Genomic DNA, 18,545 nt, shown 5'->3' with positions numbered 1-18,545 from the left:
ATTTAAAAAGTTCAGTTTAGTCAAACAAAATTAGCTTACTCTTCAATATCAACTCAAGCTTTTCCAAGCGCCAATTATTTATTCTTATGCTTATAAGAATAAGATACTTACAACTACAAGCACAGACCAAAAGCTGGATATTCTGCAAAGGGTGATTCATCTCATGACTCCACACATATCAGTCATGTGCGGAAATACTTCATGTGTCAGGGGAAAAAACAGGTTTATCAACACTCAAGAGGTTAACACATAAATATTTAGTCATTCCATCAGTGGTATACACTGGCTGCCAAAGATTATTTGGCAGTATCACCCACAGATTACTCTGTTGCCTAGAATGAGAACAGCAGCAAGCATAGAGGAGCCAGCAACTCATATTTAAATATGACATTACATACATGACTTGATTAAGAATAAATCATAATTCCTTCATAATTTACAAAGTAAAAGACTTAATGTTCCCACTGAAGAATTCTAGCCAAGAAGTAATTTCAGTACAGCCAGCAGTTCACCACTATCTTTTCAAGGGCAATTAGAGGTGGACAATAACTGCTAGCCTTGTCCCGATACCCATCTTGAAAAAAAATTCAAGTCAAATATTCACAGTAAAACTACACCAAGTAATTGTGTTAATGAATTGGTTAATCTGAAAAAGAATTTTAAAAGAAGACTGTGCCACCACATTTTCAAATTAGCTGTGTTATTGTTCTCTAACTGGATCCTGGTAATTCCATTGTTCATTCTGAAGCATTCCTCCCTTCCCTCATTCTTTATTCTTCTCTAGCATTCCCACTTGCCCACCATCTTCATTCTTTCCTCTGTCTCCCTCTTCTTCCTTCATGCTTCAGTTCATTTCATATAAACCTTTTCATGGTGTCCAACCTCCCCAGTACCTCATCTTGAGAGGACATCAGCCATCCAATCCCTTTAAACTGCTGTTACTTCTGATTTTTTAAAAATAATTCATCATCTTTTCTCTGTTCTGCTAACAATTCCCTATGCCCTGTCCTTTTGATTTTCTTTATATTTCTGCTTTTCCACCTTCTACGAGAAGACTCCAGGGTCACAGAACTCTCTTCCCTCTCAGCCTATTTAATCTTGATTCCCAACATGCAATGTAACAGATCAATTAGTGGAATATCTGACCTGACCAAAATTACTGCCTATAAATTTCAGAGACACAGAATCTTTTAGTGCTGCGCTATTAATTAGCTAAAAATTCATTTGTCTTTGTTGTAAACCAATGGCAAAATTATAAGCTGTTTGCACTATTGACCTCCTCAAAACAACAAGACAATAAAACACCTTGACAAGCACTGCAGAAGCTAAGCAGATGTAAACAATATTGTATAGAAAAAGATTAAGCTGCTGTCCAAATATTGTTGTCTGTAAATTCACCATCCAGGACATGCCCTCTTCTCATTGCTAACCATTGGGAAAAAAATATGGTAGTAACTATTCAGAAAGAACTTCAGATAAAGCAAGTCAGAAGCACCTCTTTCTCCTTCACATCAGATTTCAGAATGGTCCATGAACACTACCTTGCCATTCCTTGTTTTATTTTTTTGCACATTTTATTTGGTTTCATAATTTATAGTTTCACTACAAATTTCACACTATTTAAGTCAGTGATTGTGATTCTCATTAAATATTCTTATATGATGGCTACAGTATTGCATTTTACCTCTGAAGTACGTTCAAGTTACTGACTAGATGAATTTCTGTGTTAGCTGACTTTATTTTTTATAAGTTGCAAAACCTTTACTTAAATAATGTTTGATTGAAAGTGTTTTAAGGAAATTACAACTTAATTAGAAATTATCTTCTCAGTTTTGAAGAAAACAACAAAGACTCTCCTTACCGAAATAAGTTCATTCCGTTTCTCCTGTAGCTTTGCCAGGTACAAGTTAATCAGCTCAAGGTAAGATGTGGGTGTTGTGTAGTATCTTCGTCGCAACTCTGCATAATATTGCTCTGCAATATCAGTTACACTGGTGTGGACTTGTACACACATTTCAGAAAATTTATCCTTCATTTCATCGCTGCCAAGGTCGACTGTTGCAAAAAAGTTTTTAGATACAGAAAGAAGAGCTTCCCGTGGCCACTGAAGTAAAGAAATTAATTTAATTAATTGTTTACTATTAGCAAAATCAGAAATGTTCATAGAATTTGCATTATTTATTAACATGGGTGGACAAATAACACAGCATGTTTAAGCATTAGCAAACTGAAAGCAAATTGTCCAAACCACAGTATGTGTGACCAAGCAAGTGGGCAATTAAAAACACAACCCTGGGAGCTAGCTGCCTTTATGGTAAACTTTTAGCTTGCTCATGGTAAACTTATCAAAGATACTGGAAAGGATTTCTTTTCTAATATGCAATCAGTGGTCACTTTATGAAGTACCTCCTAGACCTAATAAAGTGGCTACTGAGTGTTATGTTCATGGCCTTATACTGCTGTAGGCCATCCACTTCAAGGACTGATGTGTTGTGCATTCAGAGATGCTCTTCTACACACCACTGCTGTTATGTGTGGTTATTTGAGTTACTGTCACCTTCCTGTCAGCTTGAAACAGTCTGGCCATTGTCCTCTGACCTCTCTCATTAACAAGGTGTTCTGAACTATGCTCTAGAGACTGTGTGCTTGAAAATCTCAGGAGATCAGTAGTTTCTGAGATACTCAAACTACCTTGTCTGGCACCAACAATCATTCCACAGTCAAAGTCACTCAGATCACATTTTGTCCCATTCTGATGTTTGGTCTGAACAATGACTGAACCTCTTACCCATGTCAGCATGTTTTTATGCATTGAGTTGCTGCCTTATGATTAGCAGATTATATATTTGCATTAACGAGCAGGTGTACAGGTGTACCTAAAAAAGTGGCCACTGAGAGCATGTATCTTTGTGTTCCAGTGACACCATCAAGATTCAACTGAAGAAGTTATTTAGTATTCTAGAAACTATTAAATTGATTATATTCCAGAGTTTTAAAACTATTCTTCTAGTTGTGGATGTTACCAGCAAGGGTAACTTTTAATATATTTAATTGCTCTTGAGAAATTGGTGGAGTGAACCATTACATTCTTTGAGAGAAGGTATTCCTCATCATACAAAATGTTCCAAAATATAGACCCAGCAACAATGAAACATCAGTGATGTACTTCCAGGTCAGAATAGCGTGCAAATTGAAGGTCGTGGTGTTCCTGTGTATCTTCTTGTGAGGGAGGTCAAGATTTCAGAGACAAAGTAAGTACCTGCAATGTAATTGATATTTATACTCAATGCTTTGGTGACAGAGGGAGGGAATGTTGTGCTGGAGTGCCGGATGGAATACTAATCTGGCAAGCTGCTTTGTCAAAGTTCAAAGTTCAGAGATTCATTTTTGTAAACATACTCAATAAATCCATAATAGAATCAATGAAAGACCGCACCAACTTGAGCATTCAACTAATATGCAAAAGACAACAAAACTGCAAATACTAAATGAAGAGTCCTTATAAGTCAGTCCATAGGTTATGTGAACATTTCAATGATGGAGCAAGTGAAGTTGAGTGAAGTTATCTCCTTTGGTTCAGGAGCCTGATGGTTGAGGGGTAATAGCTGTTCATGAACCTGGTGGTATGAGTCCTGAGACTCTTGGTACCTTATTCCTAATAGCAGCAGCTGGTGTCAATTTCTTGAATAAGACCATAAGACAAAGCAGCAGATTTAGGCCATACAGCCCATTAAGTCTGCTCCATCATTGAGAATCAAAATCAGAATGATGTTTAATATCACTGCCAAATGTCATGAAATTTATTGCTTTGCACCAGCAGTACATAGCAATACATAATAAAATACTATAAATTACAATAAGAAATATGTTGTGTCTGTACAACTACATATCAAATAAATAAATGCATGCACTTAGAGGTGAAGTTAACTTGTATATTTACCTTACAGAGAGAGCAACAAATCAATGCACATGGGTAAGTTATCAGTCAATAATTCGTGCTGAGGGGAGTCAATGTGCAAAAAGAAATAGATCCATACCCTACAAAATATATTCTTAAAAATTAAGTTAAATAAGAAGTGTAAGAAGAGAGCAAGAAAAACATTGCTTTGAGCAGTAGCCAACTTGGAGATCAGAAGCACGAGAAACCGTACCTCACTCAGTTTCGCTGATTAAGTAGAAAAGGCAGCAAATCTCGGCAGTTTGATGTTTTGAGCAGCGGCTAATTTGGAGACTGGAAGCCCGAAAAGACATAGTTCACACAGTTTCACTGACTGAGTAGAAAAGGCACAAGGCACACAGCAGTTTGGTGCTTTGAGCAATGGCTAATTAGCATACAGGAGTGATTGACAAGAACAAATTAAAGTAAGGCAGGAGAAAGAGGAGCAATCATTGTCGGAGCAGTCATCATATGAGTTGACAGAGTTAGAATAGGGATCTTGAGGCTTTAGCTCTTCAAGGCATCAGCAAGAAGAGGCTTGAGTGAGAGAAGCTGAAAACACTGTTGGTAGAGTTTTTCTTCTTCATATTTTACGGTTTTTCCTTCTTTATATTTGCTCAGTTAGGAGCAGTAGGAATGCCATTCGGGATAGTGGAATACTCCTCTTGTGGGATGTGGGAAGGCAGGAAGGATTGCTCCAGTGTCCCTGACAACTTCATCTGCGAGAAGTGCATCCAGCTACAGATTCTAACACTCTGCATAAGGAGTTGGAGCTGGAACTGGATGAACTCCAGATCATTCAGGAGGCTGAGGGGGTGATAGATAGGACACATAGAGAGGTATTGTAGTTACACCCAAGGTGCAGGATGCAGGACGCAGGACACAGGAATCTGAGTAACAGTCAGGAAGGGAAAGGGCATAAAGAGCCAGTGCAGAGAGTACCCCTGTGGCCATCCCCCTCACAACAGGTATACCACTTTGGATACCATGGGGGGGTGGGGGTATGATTAGCAGAGCAAAGTCACATCAGTTAGGTCTCTGGCACTGAGTATGGCTGCGTGGCTCAGAAGGGAAGGAGGGAGAAGAGGTGAGCTGTGGTGATAGGGGATTCATTAGTTCGGGAAACAGAAAGGAGGTACTGTGGATGAGAATAAGATTTCCAGATGTTATGTTGCCTCCCGAGTGCCATGGTCCGGGACATCTTGGATCAAGTCCTCAGCATCCTTAAGTGGGAGAGTGAACAGCCAGAGGTCGTGGTCCATGTAGGTAACAATGACATAGGTAGGAAGAGTGACGAGGTTCTGCAAAGTGAGTTCAGGGAGTTAAATGCTAAGTTAAAGGAAGGACCTCTGGGTTGTGATCTCAGGATTGCTACCCATGCCACGTGCCAGTGAGGCCAGAAATACTAAGATTATACAGTTTAATATGTGAATAAGGAGTTGGTGTAGCAGGGAAGACATAAGATTTTTGGGCTATCTTCCAGGGAAGGTGGAACTTGCACAGAAGAGATGGCTTGCACCTGATATGGAGGAGGACTAATATCCTAGCAGGAAGGTTTGCTAGTTCTGTATGGGGTGAGGGGAGTTAAACTAGAAGTACAGGGGGATGGAAACCAAAGTGCTAGAACAGATAGTGGAGATTATGTAAAGACAGATGTTGTTAAGACCTCAGATGAAGTCAGGATTCAAAAGGTTGAGCATGGTGTAACTAATGTCCTGAGTTGTGTATACTTCCATGCAAGAGGTATCGTAGAAAGGCAGATGAACTCTGCATGGATCAACACCCGGAATTATGATATTGCAGCCATTAGTGAGACTTGGTTGCAGGAGGAGCAGGACTGGCAGCTCAGTATTCCAGGGTTCTGCTATTTTAGATATGACAGAGTGGGAGGGATTAAAGGAGGAGGAGTGGTGTTACTAGTCAAAGAAAATATCATGGCAGTCATCAGTTAGGACAGACTGGAGAACTCATCTAGTGAGCCATATGGGTAGAACTGAGTAATAAGAAAGGTATTTAGAGGAACAAATTTGTAGAGAGATCACAGACTGTTGCAAGAGACATAATGTTATAGTGGGTGATTTTAACTGTCCACATGTTGACTGGGACTTCCAATCTGTAAAAGAACTGGATGGGATAGAGTTGGTCAAATGTGTTCAAGAAATTTTTCTTGATCATACATAGAAGTCCCAACAAGAGAGAGTGCGATACTTAATATGCTATTACGGAATGAGACAGAGTAGGTGACAGAAGTTTGTGTAGGTGAACGCTACATCTTGTGATCATAATGCCATTAGTTTCAAAGTAAATATGCAAAAAGATAGTCTGGTCCATGAGCTGAGATTAAAATTGGAGAAGTCATAGTCATAGTCATACTTTATTAATCCCGGGGGAAATTGGTTTTCGTTACAGTTGCACCATAAATAATAAATAGTAATAGAACCATAAATAGTTAAATAGTAATATGTAAATTATGCCAGTAAATTATGAAATAAATCCAGGACCAGCCTATCGGCTCAGGATGTCTGACCCTCCAAGAGAGAAGTTGTAAAGTTTGATGGCCACAAGCAGGAATGACTTCCTATGACGCTCAGTGCTACATCTTGGTGGAATGAGTCTCTGGCTGAATGTACTCCTGTGCCCACCCAGTACATTATGTAGTGGATGGGAGACATTGACCAAGATGGCATGCAACTTAGACAGCATCCTCTTTTCAGACACCACCGTCAGAGAGTCCAGTTCCATCCCCACAACATCACTGGCCTTATGAATGAGTTTGTTGATTCTGTTGGTGTCTGCTACCCTCAGCCTGCTGCCCCAGCACACAACAGCAAACATGATAGCACTGGCCACCACAGACTTGTAGAACATCCTCAGCATCATCTGGCAGATGTTAAAGGACCTCAGTCTCCTCAGGAAATAAGAGGCGGCTCTGACCCTTCTTGTAGACAGCCTCAGTGTTCTTTGACCAGTCCAGTCTATTGTCAATTCGTATCCCCAGGTATTTGTAATCCTCCACCATGTCCACACTGACCCCCTGGATGGAAACAGGGGTCACCAGTACCTTAGCTCTCCTCAGGTCTACCACCAGCTCCTTAGTCTTTTTCACATTAAGCTGCAGATAATTCTGCTCACACCATGTGACAGAGTAATTCTTATGGCATCAGAAAGGATCTGGCAAGTGTGGATCGGGTCAGGCTGTTTTCTGGCAAAGATGTACTGTAGTTGATAAATGGGAGGCTTTACAAAGTGAACTTTTAAGAGTACAAAGCTTGAAAGTGCCTGTCAGCATAAAAGGTAAAGATAACAGGTGTAGTGAACACAAGGAAATCTGCAGATGCTGGAATTTCAAGCAACACACGTAAAAGTTGCTGGTGAACACAGCAGGCCAGGCAGCATCTCTAGGAAGAGGTACAGTCGACGTTTCGGGCCGAGACCCTTCTCAACTGTACCTCTTCCTAGAGATGCTGTCTGGCCTGCTGCGTTCACCAGCAACTTTTAGGTGTAGCGAACATTGGTTTTCAAGAAATATCAAGGCCATGGTTAAGAAAGAAAAGGAGGTGCACTGCTGGTATAGGCAGATAAGAATACATAAGGTGCTTAGGGAGTATAAAAATGCAAGAGAACACTTAAGAAAGAAGTCAAGGAGGCTAAAAGAAGGCATGAGTTTGCCTTAGCAGACAAGATGAAGGAGAATCCTAAGGGATTCTACAGGTATGTTAAGCAAAAGGATTGCAAGGGACAAAGTTGGTTGTCTGGAAGATCAGAATGGTAATCCACGCGTGGAGCCAAAAGAGGTGGGGTAAATTTTAAAATGTATTTTTTGCATCTGTATTTACTTTGGAGATGGACGCAAAGTCTGTAGAAGTGAGGCAAAATGGCATCAATTTCATGGACACTATACAGATTACAGAGGAGGAGATGTCTACTGTCTTGAGGCAAATTAGAACCCTGTTGGAGGCAAGTGCAGAAATTGTCGAGTCCCTAGCAGAGATATTTAACTCATTCTTGGTGACAGGTGAGGTACAGAGGATTACAGCCAATGTTGCTCTGCTGTTCAGAAAGGCTCTGAAAATAAACCAGAAAATTATAGGCCAGTGAGAATGAGATCAGTAGTGGGAAAGTAATTGGAAGGTATTCTAAGGGACTGGATATATGTGTTTCAGATAGACATGGACCGATTAAGGATAGACAACATGACTCTGTACATTGTAGATCATGTTTAACCAATAGAGTTTTTCAAGGAAGTTACCAGGAAAATTGATGAAGGCCAGGCAGTGGAAATTGTCCACATGCTCTATAACATGACATTTGACAAGATCCCCATTGGGAGGTTTGTCAAGAAGGTTCAGTCACTTGGCATTCAAGACGAGGTAGTAAATTGGACTAGATATTGGCTTTGTGGGAGAAACCATAGGGTGGTAGTAGTTGGTTAGCTCTCTTAATGGAAGCCTATAATTACTGGAATGCTGAAGGGATTGGTGCTAAGTCCATTGTTGTTTGTCATTGTCATCTATATCAATGATCTGGATGATAATGTGTTTAACTGGTTCAGCAAATTTGTGAATGACACCAAGGATGTAATGGACAGTGAAGAAGACTATCATAGATTGCAGCAGGATCTGGACCAACTGGAAAAGTGGGCTAAAAAATGGCAGATAGAATTTAATGTAGGCAAGTGTGAGGTCTTGCACTTCGGTTAGACCAACTAAGGTAGGTCTTATACGATGAAATATTGGGCACAGAGGAGAACGGTAGAACCATGTGATCTGGGAATACAGGTTCATAATTCATTGAAAGTAGTGGCCCAGGTTGATAGAGTCGTAAAGAATGTTTTTGGCACATTGACCTTCATAAATCAAAGTATTGATTACAGGATATGGGATGTTATGTTCAAGTTGTGTGCAGTCCTGGTCACCTACCTACAGGGAAGATGTAATTAAAGTTTGAAATGCACAAAGAAAATTTACAAGGATGTTGCTGGGTCTGGAGTTCTGATAAGAACTCAACTTCCCTTTGTGATGACCACAATTAATTTCTTGGTCTTACTGGCACTGAATGCAAGGTTATTGTTATGACACCAGTCAATCAGCTGACCTAGGTCAGTCCTCTATCATGATTGATTTATTATCCCCCTCAACCCCATTCTGCTGTCTTCTCCCTGTAACCTTTGACACAATTACTAATCAAGAACCTATCAATCTCTGCTTTAAATATACCCAAAGACTTGGCCTCCACAGTTGCCTGTAGCAATAATGTCACAGATTCTCCGCCCTCCGGCTAAAGAAATTCCTCCTCATCTCTATTTCAAAGGAACATCCTTGTACTCTGAGGCTGTGCCCTCTGGTCCTAGACTATGCCACTATAGGGAACATACTCTTCAAGTCTGCATTAACTAGGCCTTTCAATATTTGATAGGTTTCAATGAGATCCCCCCTCATTCTTCTAAACTCCAGTAAGTACAGGCCCAGAGCCATCAAATGCTCCTCATACATTAACCCTTTCATTCCTAGAATCATTCTTGTGAACCTTCTCTGGACCCTCTCCAATGCCAGTACATCCTTTCTCAGATATTGGGCCCAAAATTGCTCACCATTTTCCAAGTGCGGTCTGACCAATGCCTTATAAAGCCTTAACATATCTCTTCTTTAATATTCTAGTCCTCTTGAAATTAATGCTAACATGTATTTGCCTTCCTTGCTACTGACTCAACCTGTAAGTTAACCTTTAAAGAATCCTGCACCAGGACTACCAAGTCCTTCTGATTTCTAAATTTGCTCTCTGTTTAGAAAATAGTCTATGCCTTCATTTCTTCTACCTGCACTTTCTAACTTCTATAATTGACTTAGATGAGGAAGTGGAAGTGCAGGTCAGTTAGTTTGCAGCTGACATAAAGTTTGGTAGAGTTGTGGATAATGCAGAAAGTTGCCATAGGTTACAATGGGACATGAACAGGATGCATAGCTGATCTGAGGAGTAAAAGATGGAATTCAACAAGGAAAAGTGTGAAGTGATTCACTTTGGAAGGTCAAAACTGAAGGCAGAATACAGCGCTAATGGAAGAAGTCTTAGCTGAATAGAGGAACAGAGAGAGGTTGGGGCCCAGGTGCATTAAAGTTACCACACACATTGATAGGGTTATTAAGAAGTTGTAAGGATGTTTTTATACACAGAGAATTTTAAGTTTGTGGAACACACAGCTCTGACTGTTGTAGTTGCAGATACATTAAAGGCATTTAAAAGATTTTTAGATGGGCACATGAATGAGACAAAGATGGAGGGCTATGTGAGAGGGAAGGGTTAGATTGATCTTGCAGTAGGTTAAAAGTTCAGCACAAATTGTGTGTTGTTTTGTTCTATTTTCTATGTTCTATGTTGTATGAAACTGGAAATTTAAACCATCTGCTAAGGTATTTTAATAATCTTGCAGGCTACATCCTCACACATAATATTTTTTTCAGTTGCCTTGATCTGGATCTTTCTATCAACAAACTCTGTTGTAACACCACCACAGTAATTTGCATTTCCAACAATGAGAGTGCTAATGGAATCAACACTAAAAGGGATTATTATAATAATATATGTACAGCTGTACTCTACTGGCCAGTGCTGCTATGTCTGGAACTTGTGAACTTGTGAACTTGCGCCCACCCTTCTGCTGCATGCTGTTGAGCCAGGAAGCTGCATGATTCCAGCAATGAACTGCACCAGTCTCTGCTTGTGACTGATGCTTGGTGGGCCAAGGTGATTGATACAGCCACTCAATCGGGAATTCCAGGTGGGTCCAATATAAAGAAATTACCAGGCTGTTGAACCATGCAACCAAAAAGGGGATACACAGCAGGTACTATCACATTCAACAAGTGATGGGAGAGAATTCATTTGGATGAAACGTGCTGAGAGACCTGGGCAATAACCCACAATCAACATGAGGCCCTGAGCTGCATATCTCAATGTCAAAAGGCCACATTACTTGTTCTAGCCCACCCACGCTAGCCGCTCTGCACCAATCTGTCAGATGCAGTTCTGTGGTGGGGAAGAGATGAGTGGAGCATGTGCCAGCAGAGGCTAGGTATTTGCCCAGTAATGAGAAAGGCTGGGCTGTGTATCATGTTCCCAGCATAATGCATGCATCCCAAGCAGATACCTTTTTAAAACTGCAGAGGAGAAGTTTCCTGTGAGTACTCAGACTAGAAAACCAACAGCATTATACTAAATCAGACTCCAGAGTGAAGCACTAACGTAGAAGCAGTTAGTCATATGAAACAATCCTTTGAGATGACAGTAGTAAAGGAAAAATCATTGTAAATGATTGATATTACACATGACACATGTACAGGCAGAGAGCGCAGGTTAAAATCCAGCATTTTCCTTTGTTAAGTGCCATTCTTGGGAAACCAGTCCTGTGCTGGTAAATTCTTCATGGAGTTTAAAAAATGGGGCAACAAAAATTTCACAAGTTTACCACCACTGTAAAAGTTAATTTTCTTTCTATTTAGATTTATTTTAATTGACTTAAATGTACTTAATTGATCTCAATTTTACACAAATATTTTGGTATTTGTTCTTGATATTAAAAATAAATTGTAATTTTTTTTCTATAGTACTAGAGTGATGATGTCTGTTTGTGTATTTCAAAGACAAATATTCTACTTAAATGACTGCTCTAACAGCCAGTGATGCTGCAGTTGGGACCTCACCAGCTGTCAAAGCTGTTCTGAGGCAGAGCCTGGTATTTTCAATAGGGCACAAATCTAATCTGATCAATGGATGATCATGCCCATGTTTTTACTGCTGATTGTCCAGTTAGGTACGGTGTCATAGAAATAAAAAGGGTAAGCTCCTCATGTTCTAGGACGCAAACAACAGGAATTCTGCAGATGCTGGAAATTCAAGCAACACACATAAAAGTTGCTGGTGAACGCAGCAGGCCAGGCAGCATCTCTAGGAAGAGGTGCAGTCGACGTTTCAGGCAGAGACCCTTCGTCAGGACTAACTGAAGGAAGAGTGAGTAAGGGATTTCAACTGAAGGAAGAGTGAGTAAGGGATTTCAACTGAAGGAAGAGTGAGTAAGGGATCCCTTACTCACTCTTCCTTCAGTTTGTCCTGACGAAGGGTCTCGGCCTGAAACGTCGACTGCACCTCTTCCTAGAGATGCTGCCTGCCCTGCTGTGTTCACCAACAACTTTTATGTGGGTTTCATGTTCTAGGAAACATTTATCGCCTTCAAGAAATGAAATGCCAAAATATGAATGCTGAGCATGTCCATCAAGCTTAGCAGACTTATTAATTCTGCATACCTGTACAAACCAATCAATGGTACAGCAATTAACCAAGGATGGAAACATACGACATCGAGATCGAAATGCATCACCAACAGGACTCATGCACAACACAATGTGCAGTTTCTGACGAACACGGTTGATGAAAAATTGAAATACCTGGCAGAAAACAATCCATTTAATGTATGCATTTTTCACATTATCTTAATGTTATTCGTTATAATGACAGCTTAACAATGAATTAGCAAATACCCATTTAGTTCAGATATCTTGTGAAAAATTAAGTTAATTAATTGTGTAAATTCAATGACAATTTGATAAACTATTTTAATTTAAGTTGTCTTTAAATCCATAGAAAACATCTGATACTTTCCATTGTGTGGGTGAAACAAAGGCTATACAGCAGGTGTTTTATTTTCTAAGATTAATGTTACAAGCTGATGGAAATATGCACTGTACCCTTCCCCCTGTTATGACTTGTATTGCTTGATCTTCAAATTATGGTCCTTGCTGGCTTAGGAAGAGGTTTAAGCGAACCAAAGGTAGAGAGATCATTACAGAAATGTGCAAAAGGAGAAGAAAACTAACAAACCAAATACAGTGAAATCCAAAACGTTTTCCCATATAATTGATCAGGATGCTGATACTCCTCTTCCATCGCTGGCTGGGAGCAAGAAGTTGTTGAATGATTGGTTTGAACATATGTACATTCAACATTAGAAGCAGACATAGAGGGGTCAAAGACCTAATTCCTTTGGACCTCTTAAACTAAAGAGGCCTAAAAATATTCAGAACCACAAATCATCTTCTTCATCTTCTCTATCTAAATCAGTTTCCCTTCAGCCACCCAGTAGGACCAGAGTCACCTATCTGGAGTTCTTATAATCGGGGATAAATTAAAGAAGGTAGAGATTTAAAGTGTGTAAACCTTTTTTTTCTCTGCTTGGTGCTAATTGATTCCAAAACGAATATTGAGATTGCTTCCCAGAAGAATCTCATCAAGAGTTAACTGAATTAACCAAATTATTTTGGCTTTAAAAAGGTGCTTTGTATCTGTGAGGTTAAGCAATAAAGTGTTAAATTATTATGATAAATGAAAAGATGGCAAGAGTTCTGTGTTGTATGATGCTGGGTGTTTGGTTCTAGGGAAGATGGTGACAACAGTAACTAAAGAGAACAGTAAACTGAATTTCTAATGAGTCTCTATGCTTAGTAAATTTCTCGAGTTGGGCAAGAGGTTACAGAATTTTATTCTGTGGGTGCCATTAATAGTAAGAGAATGAATCGAATGGAGGCATTCCATCATAAATTACACAGATTTGGTGGACTGCATTATAGTAGGCCTTGGACTTAGTTATAGTAAAATTGTTATATGGGCCTGTTGTTACAATAATTGATGAACTTAAGGAATGTTCCTATTCCCATTAAATTTCATAATACAGGATAAAATATAATACTCATGTTAATTCTTCTCACCAAAGCATTTAGAAACATTGCAATTCAATGCTTTCCCACAGGAGATAAGATAATTATCTTATTAATTATCTGATTATTTTCCCAATAATCAGAAACTCATCAACAAAGCGAACAACATCTATAACATCAGCATTTTAAATCCTTACTTCATCTCTGTTTCCTTCTGGTATTCCAGCATCTTTAGCTTTTGGACGTGTGGCTGCAAGGACTTGCTCAAGCTCATCCTTCTCAAACAAATTTGGGACCTCTCCTGAGTTGAGAATGTTATTAATGTCTTCGAGAAATTCTTCTACTACGATCTGTTGGAAAACAATTATATATCAGCGCAATTTAATAAGGGAAATCATGGTTATGAAACAGATTCATCAGCTGGCATATCTTCACAACGTATATCCAACATATTTTATGTTGGAAGGACTGTTCCCTCTAAGCTGCATAGGTACACAGTCATGCAGTAACAGAAATGCTCCTGCGTCTGGAATTGGACGCAGCTAGAAAAAGTTTACAAAAAGTAAAGATTGTTTGTTGTTCTGTATTTCATTATACCCTTCAATTAAAAAATAAAATCTGATTTGTATGTGATTTTTCAATTTTCATTATAAGTATTCATATTACGCATATTACAAATAAAACACATTCAAATTGCCATACAATTTTCAGGCCAAGTAAATATTTTCTGCTCAAAGCAATGGTTGATTTGCATAGCTGTAAGTGACAACAAAAGCACTCATCTGAGGTTACTTACCTAATTCTATAATGACCACTGGAAATCTAAAATTGAAGTGCTACAGTGTCTGTAATCCCTCTGTCACATTTGAAATTAAAGAAGGTAAGACTGAGCAGACACAAGGGACTACAGATGCTGGAATCTGAACCAAGACACAAAATGCTGGAGGAACTCAGATGTCACACAATATCTCTGATGGAAAGTTCAAAGTTCAAAGTTCAGAGTAAATTTATTATCAAAGTACATACTGTATATGTTACTACAGTACATACAACACAGATTCATTTTCTGTCAGGTGTACTCTGTAAATCCAAGAACCGTAATAGAATCAATGAAGACTGCACCCAACAGGGCAGATAAACAACCAATATGCAAAAGACAACAAATTGTGCAAGCACAAAAGATAATAAATAAATAAGCAATAAATATTGAGAACATGACAGGAAAAGTCCTTACAACTGAGTCCATGGGCTGTGGGAACAGTTCAGTGATGGGCCAAGTCAAGTTGAATGAAGTTATTCCCACAGATTCAAGAGCCTGATGGTTGAGGGGTAATTTCTCATTTCTCAAGCAAAAGTTAATGTGTTTTGTCACGAACCTCCCAAAACACTTCTTCACCGTCGATGTAAGTGTTATTGGATGATAGCCATTGAGGCACGTTACTATATTTTTCTTAGACACCAGCATGATTGAGGCCTGCTTGAAGCAGGTGGGCACCTGAAACTGCCGTAGTAAAAAGTTAAAGATATCATAAAACACTCCAGCCAGTTGATCAACCTCAGTCAAGCACCTCCCCCGCCCCCCGGGCCAGATGCTTTCTGTGGGTTCACCTCCTGAAGAATGGTCTCACTTTAACCTCAGAGACTGAAATCACAGGATTGTCAGAGGTTGTGGGAGTTTGTGAGAGTTCTTCTATGTTTTTATAGTCAAAGCAAGCATAGAAGGCATTGAGATCATCTGGAAGCAAAGCCTTATTGTCTTCTGTGTCACTTGATTTCACTTTGTAAAAGGTAATAACATTCAAGCCCAGCCATAGCTGTTGAGCATCCTTCATTTGTTCAAGTTTAGTCTGGAATTTGCCACTTCAACATTTTGTGTCAAGACCCTTATTTGTACAGGCTTTTTACACTGTTTTACAGTAGCATCTATTGAGACATCCTCCCAGTTCTCCCTGTATGAGATATTAATGCATATTAGCACCTAGAGGTAGCATCCAATGACAATGAACACTCATTGTTCCCATTTCTTTTCTTAACAGCTGAAGTTCTCAGACTGAAGGATGTTATGAACAAGAAACAAGATTTATAGCATATATTCAAATTGTACAAATTACTAAAGCAAGGTTACTGATTTTTTGAAAGTCATACCTGTGTGTCAGTAAAGAGAAAAACTGTATCTTTATCTTCAACACCAGCCAATTTATAAAGAGACCGAAGATCCTCATGGAATGAATCATAGTTATAACCACGGCTGAGCTCAACTTGAAAGCATTTGTAATTACAGATGTGAGCAGCCAATCGTGTGAGAGACTGTTTGCCTGTACCCCCAACACCCACCAGAAGAGCGTTTCCTCGTTCTTGGCGAATCATGCGAGCAATTCTGTAGGGTCATAATGGAAACATCTTAGGTGGCATTCTAATGATCAAGTAGTAATGTCAAACAAATGTTTTAAAAACTTTTAACAATTTGCTTTGGACCTCAGTATTTGATAATGTAGATAAACAATGGCAGATGCTTAAAGAAACAATTCATTTTATATAAACCACATTCCATTGAAAAATAACAATTCAATGAGAAAAAAAGATGATTCTAATTAAAATAAGAGTTATTGAATTATACAGAACAGAAACATGCCCTTTGGTACAATTCCTCAATGCCAACCAAAGTGTCTTCTTGAATTCATGCCCTTTGCCTGCAGTTGTCCCATATCCATCCAAGCCTCTCCTATCCATGTACCTGTCAAAATGTTGTAATTGCACCCACCTCCGCACTTCCTCCGACAGCTCGTTCCATATACCTTACATCGTTTGTGTGAAAAACCTGCCTCTCTGGCTCTCCTTTTAATTCCTCTCCTCTCACTTTAAGCCCAGGCTCTCTTGTTTTAGAGTTTCATACAGGGGAAAAGGACTATGATGATCCATCTTATCTGTACCTGCTCATGATTTTATAAGCCTCCATGAGGTCAACGTCCAGCCTCCTTCACACCAGAGAAAACAATCCCAGCCTATTAAGTTGCTCCTGATAACTCAAGCTCTTCTGTTCTAGCAATATCATTGTGAATTTTTTTTTCTGCATCCTTTATAGCTTAACAACATCCTTCCCATAATATGGTGACCAGAACTGCACAATATTTCAGGTACAGGTGTCCCCCACTTTTCGAATCTTCGCTTTACAAAACCTCACTGTTATGAAAGACCTACATTAGTACCCTGCTTTCACTTTCAGAAGGTGTTTTCACTGTTACAAAAAAAAAGCAGCGCGCGATAAAAAATCAGCGCTTGAAAAAAGCAGCACGCGCCCCGAGCAGCCGCTCTTCCCCTGGATTCGGAACTGCATTCTCACCGGCATTGCTTTAACACGTGCCTGTGAGCAGTCGTTTGCAAGATGAGTTCTATGGTATCGGAAAAGCCTAAAAGAGCTCGCAAGGGTGTTACGCTTAGCGTAAAACTAGACATAATTAAGCATTTTGATCGTGGTGAACAAAGTAAGGACAACGTGAGTTTGGCTTGTGGAAGTTGACGAACGTGATGTTGAAGAGGTTTTGGCAACCCATGACCAAGATCTGATAGATGAAGAGCTGATGCAATTGGAAGAAAAAAGGATAACAATCGAAACCGAATGCAGTAGCGAACTGAACGTGAAGCAACTGCATGAGATTTTCGCTGCAATGATAAAATACGAATTTAATTTTGAAAGGGTACGTAGGTTTAGGGGATATTTGCAAGATGGTTTGAGTCCTTACAAAGAACTGTGTGATAGAAAAATGCGCGAGGCTCAGCAATCAAGCAAGCCTTCCACATCAGCCACAGCAGACGACGAAACTCGACCTTTGACATCGAGGTGGGCAGTCATAGGAGAAGATGAGCTGCCTGCTCTAATGGAAACAGATGATGATGAGATGACACCCCAGTGTCCCACCACCCCAACCCCCAGGCCACAGACAGATACTGATTCGCACAGAATGCAGCGGTAGCTGGGAGGCACACAACACATCTTTAAAAAAAAAGCCGAAATAAACATGCTAATTAATTAGGTGCCGCCTGACACGTAATTGTCAGCCTAGATCAGAGACAACGCAATTGGAAATCGGCACTGATCTGGGCCGACAATTACGTGTCGGGCGGCACCTAATTAATTAGCATGTTTATTTCGGCTTTTTTCTTAAAGATGCGCTGTGTGCCTCCCGGCTACCGCTGCACCCCTGCATGCTTCGCAGCAATATATCGGTCGGCGGCCTGGAGGCTGGGGGCCACTGCAGCACACCAACCTGCGACGACTCAACCTAACACACCATCATCAGTGTGCTCGGTGCTGTATCAATTCCGGTAAGTGATACTACACTGTACATACATTATTTCTACTTTATATAGGCTGTGTATTTTTACGTGTTATTTGGTATGATTTGGCAGCTTCATAGCTTAAACGTTACTGGAGAGCGCTTGCGCCATGTTTTTGCCAACAGCACTTGCATGAGATTTTCTGCTGACGGCGCTTGCGTGAGATTTTCGCTACGGAGAACAGTGTAGTAATGATTGTGGAAAAATATTTCTACTTTATATAAGCTGTGTATTTATCATATCATTCCTGCTTTTACTATATGTTACTGTTGTTTTAGGTTTTATGTGTTATTTGGCATGATTTGGTAGGTTATTTTTGGGTCTGCGAATATTCACAAAATTTTCCCATATAAATAAATGGTAATTGCTTCTTTGCTTTACGACATTTCGGCTTACGAATCGTTTCATAGGAACGCTCTACCTGTGGATGGTGGGGGAAACCTGTGCAGTCACACTGTCTTGTACATCTGTAAGATGATGTCACCACTCTTGCCCTATCCTATGAAGGCAAGCTTGCCATATGTCTTCTTCATCACCTAGTCTACCTGTGTTGCCACTTTAGAGACCTA

General features: G+C 39.8%; 1 protein-coding gene across 1 annotated transcript in view; it reads right to left on the bottom strand.

Annotated features, from left to right (window-relative positions):
- The window catches only part of dnah6 (dynein, axonemal, heavy chain 6), a 402,938-nt gene that overhangs the window by 154,073 nt on the left and 230,320 nt on the right, over positions 1-18,545 (bottom strand). The window contains exons 47-50 of the mRNA XM_063047640.1: positions 15,787-16,018; positions 13,839-13,991; positions 12,235-12,375; positions 1,862-2,104 (exon numbers count right to left, since the gene is read on the bottom strand). Coding sequence (XP_062903710.1) covers positions 1,862-2,104; positions 12,235-12,375; positions 13,839-13,991; positions 15,787-16,018 — 769 coding nt within the window. The remainder of the gene's footprint in view (positions 1-1,861; positions 2,105-12,234; positions 12,376-13,838; positions 13,992-15,786; positions 16,019-18,545) is intronic.

Source organism: Mobula hypostoma, chromosome 5, assembly GCF_963921235.1.
Source record: "Mobula hypostoma chromosome 5, sMobHyp1.1, whole genome shotgun sequence".
NCBI lineage: Eukaryota > Metazoa > Chordata > Chondrichthyes > Myliobatiformes > Myliobatidae > Mobula > Mobula hypostoma.
Note: the sequence above shows the minus strand (reverse complement) of the source record. Positions and strands in the feature narration are given on the sequence as shown.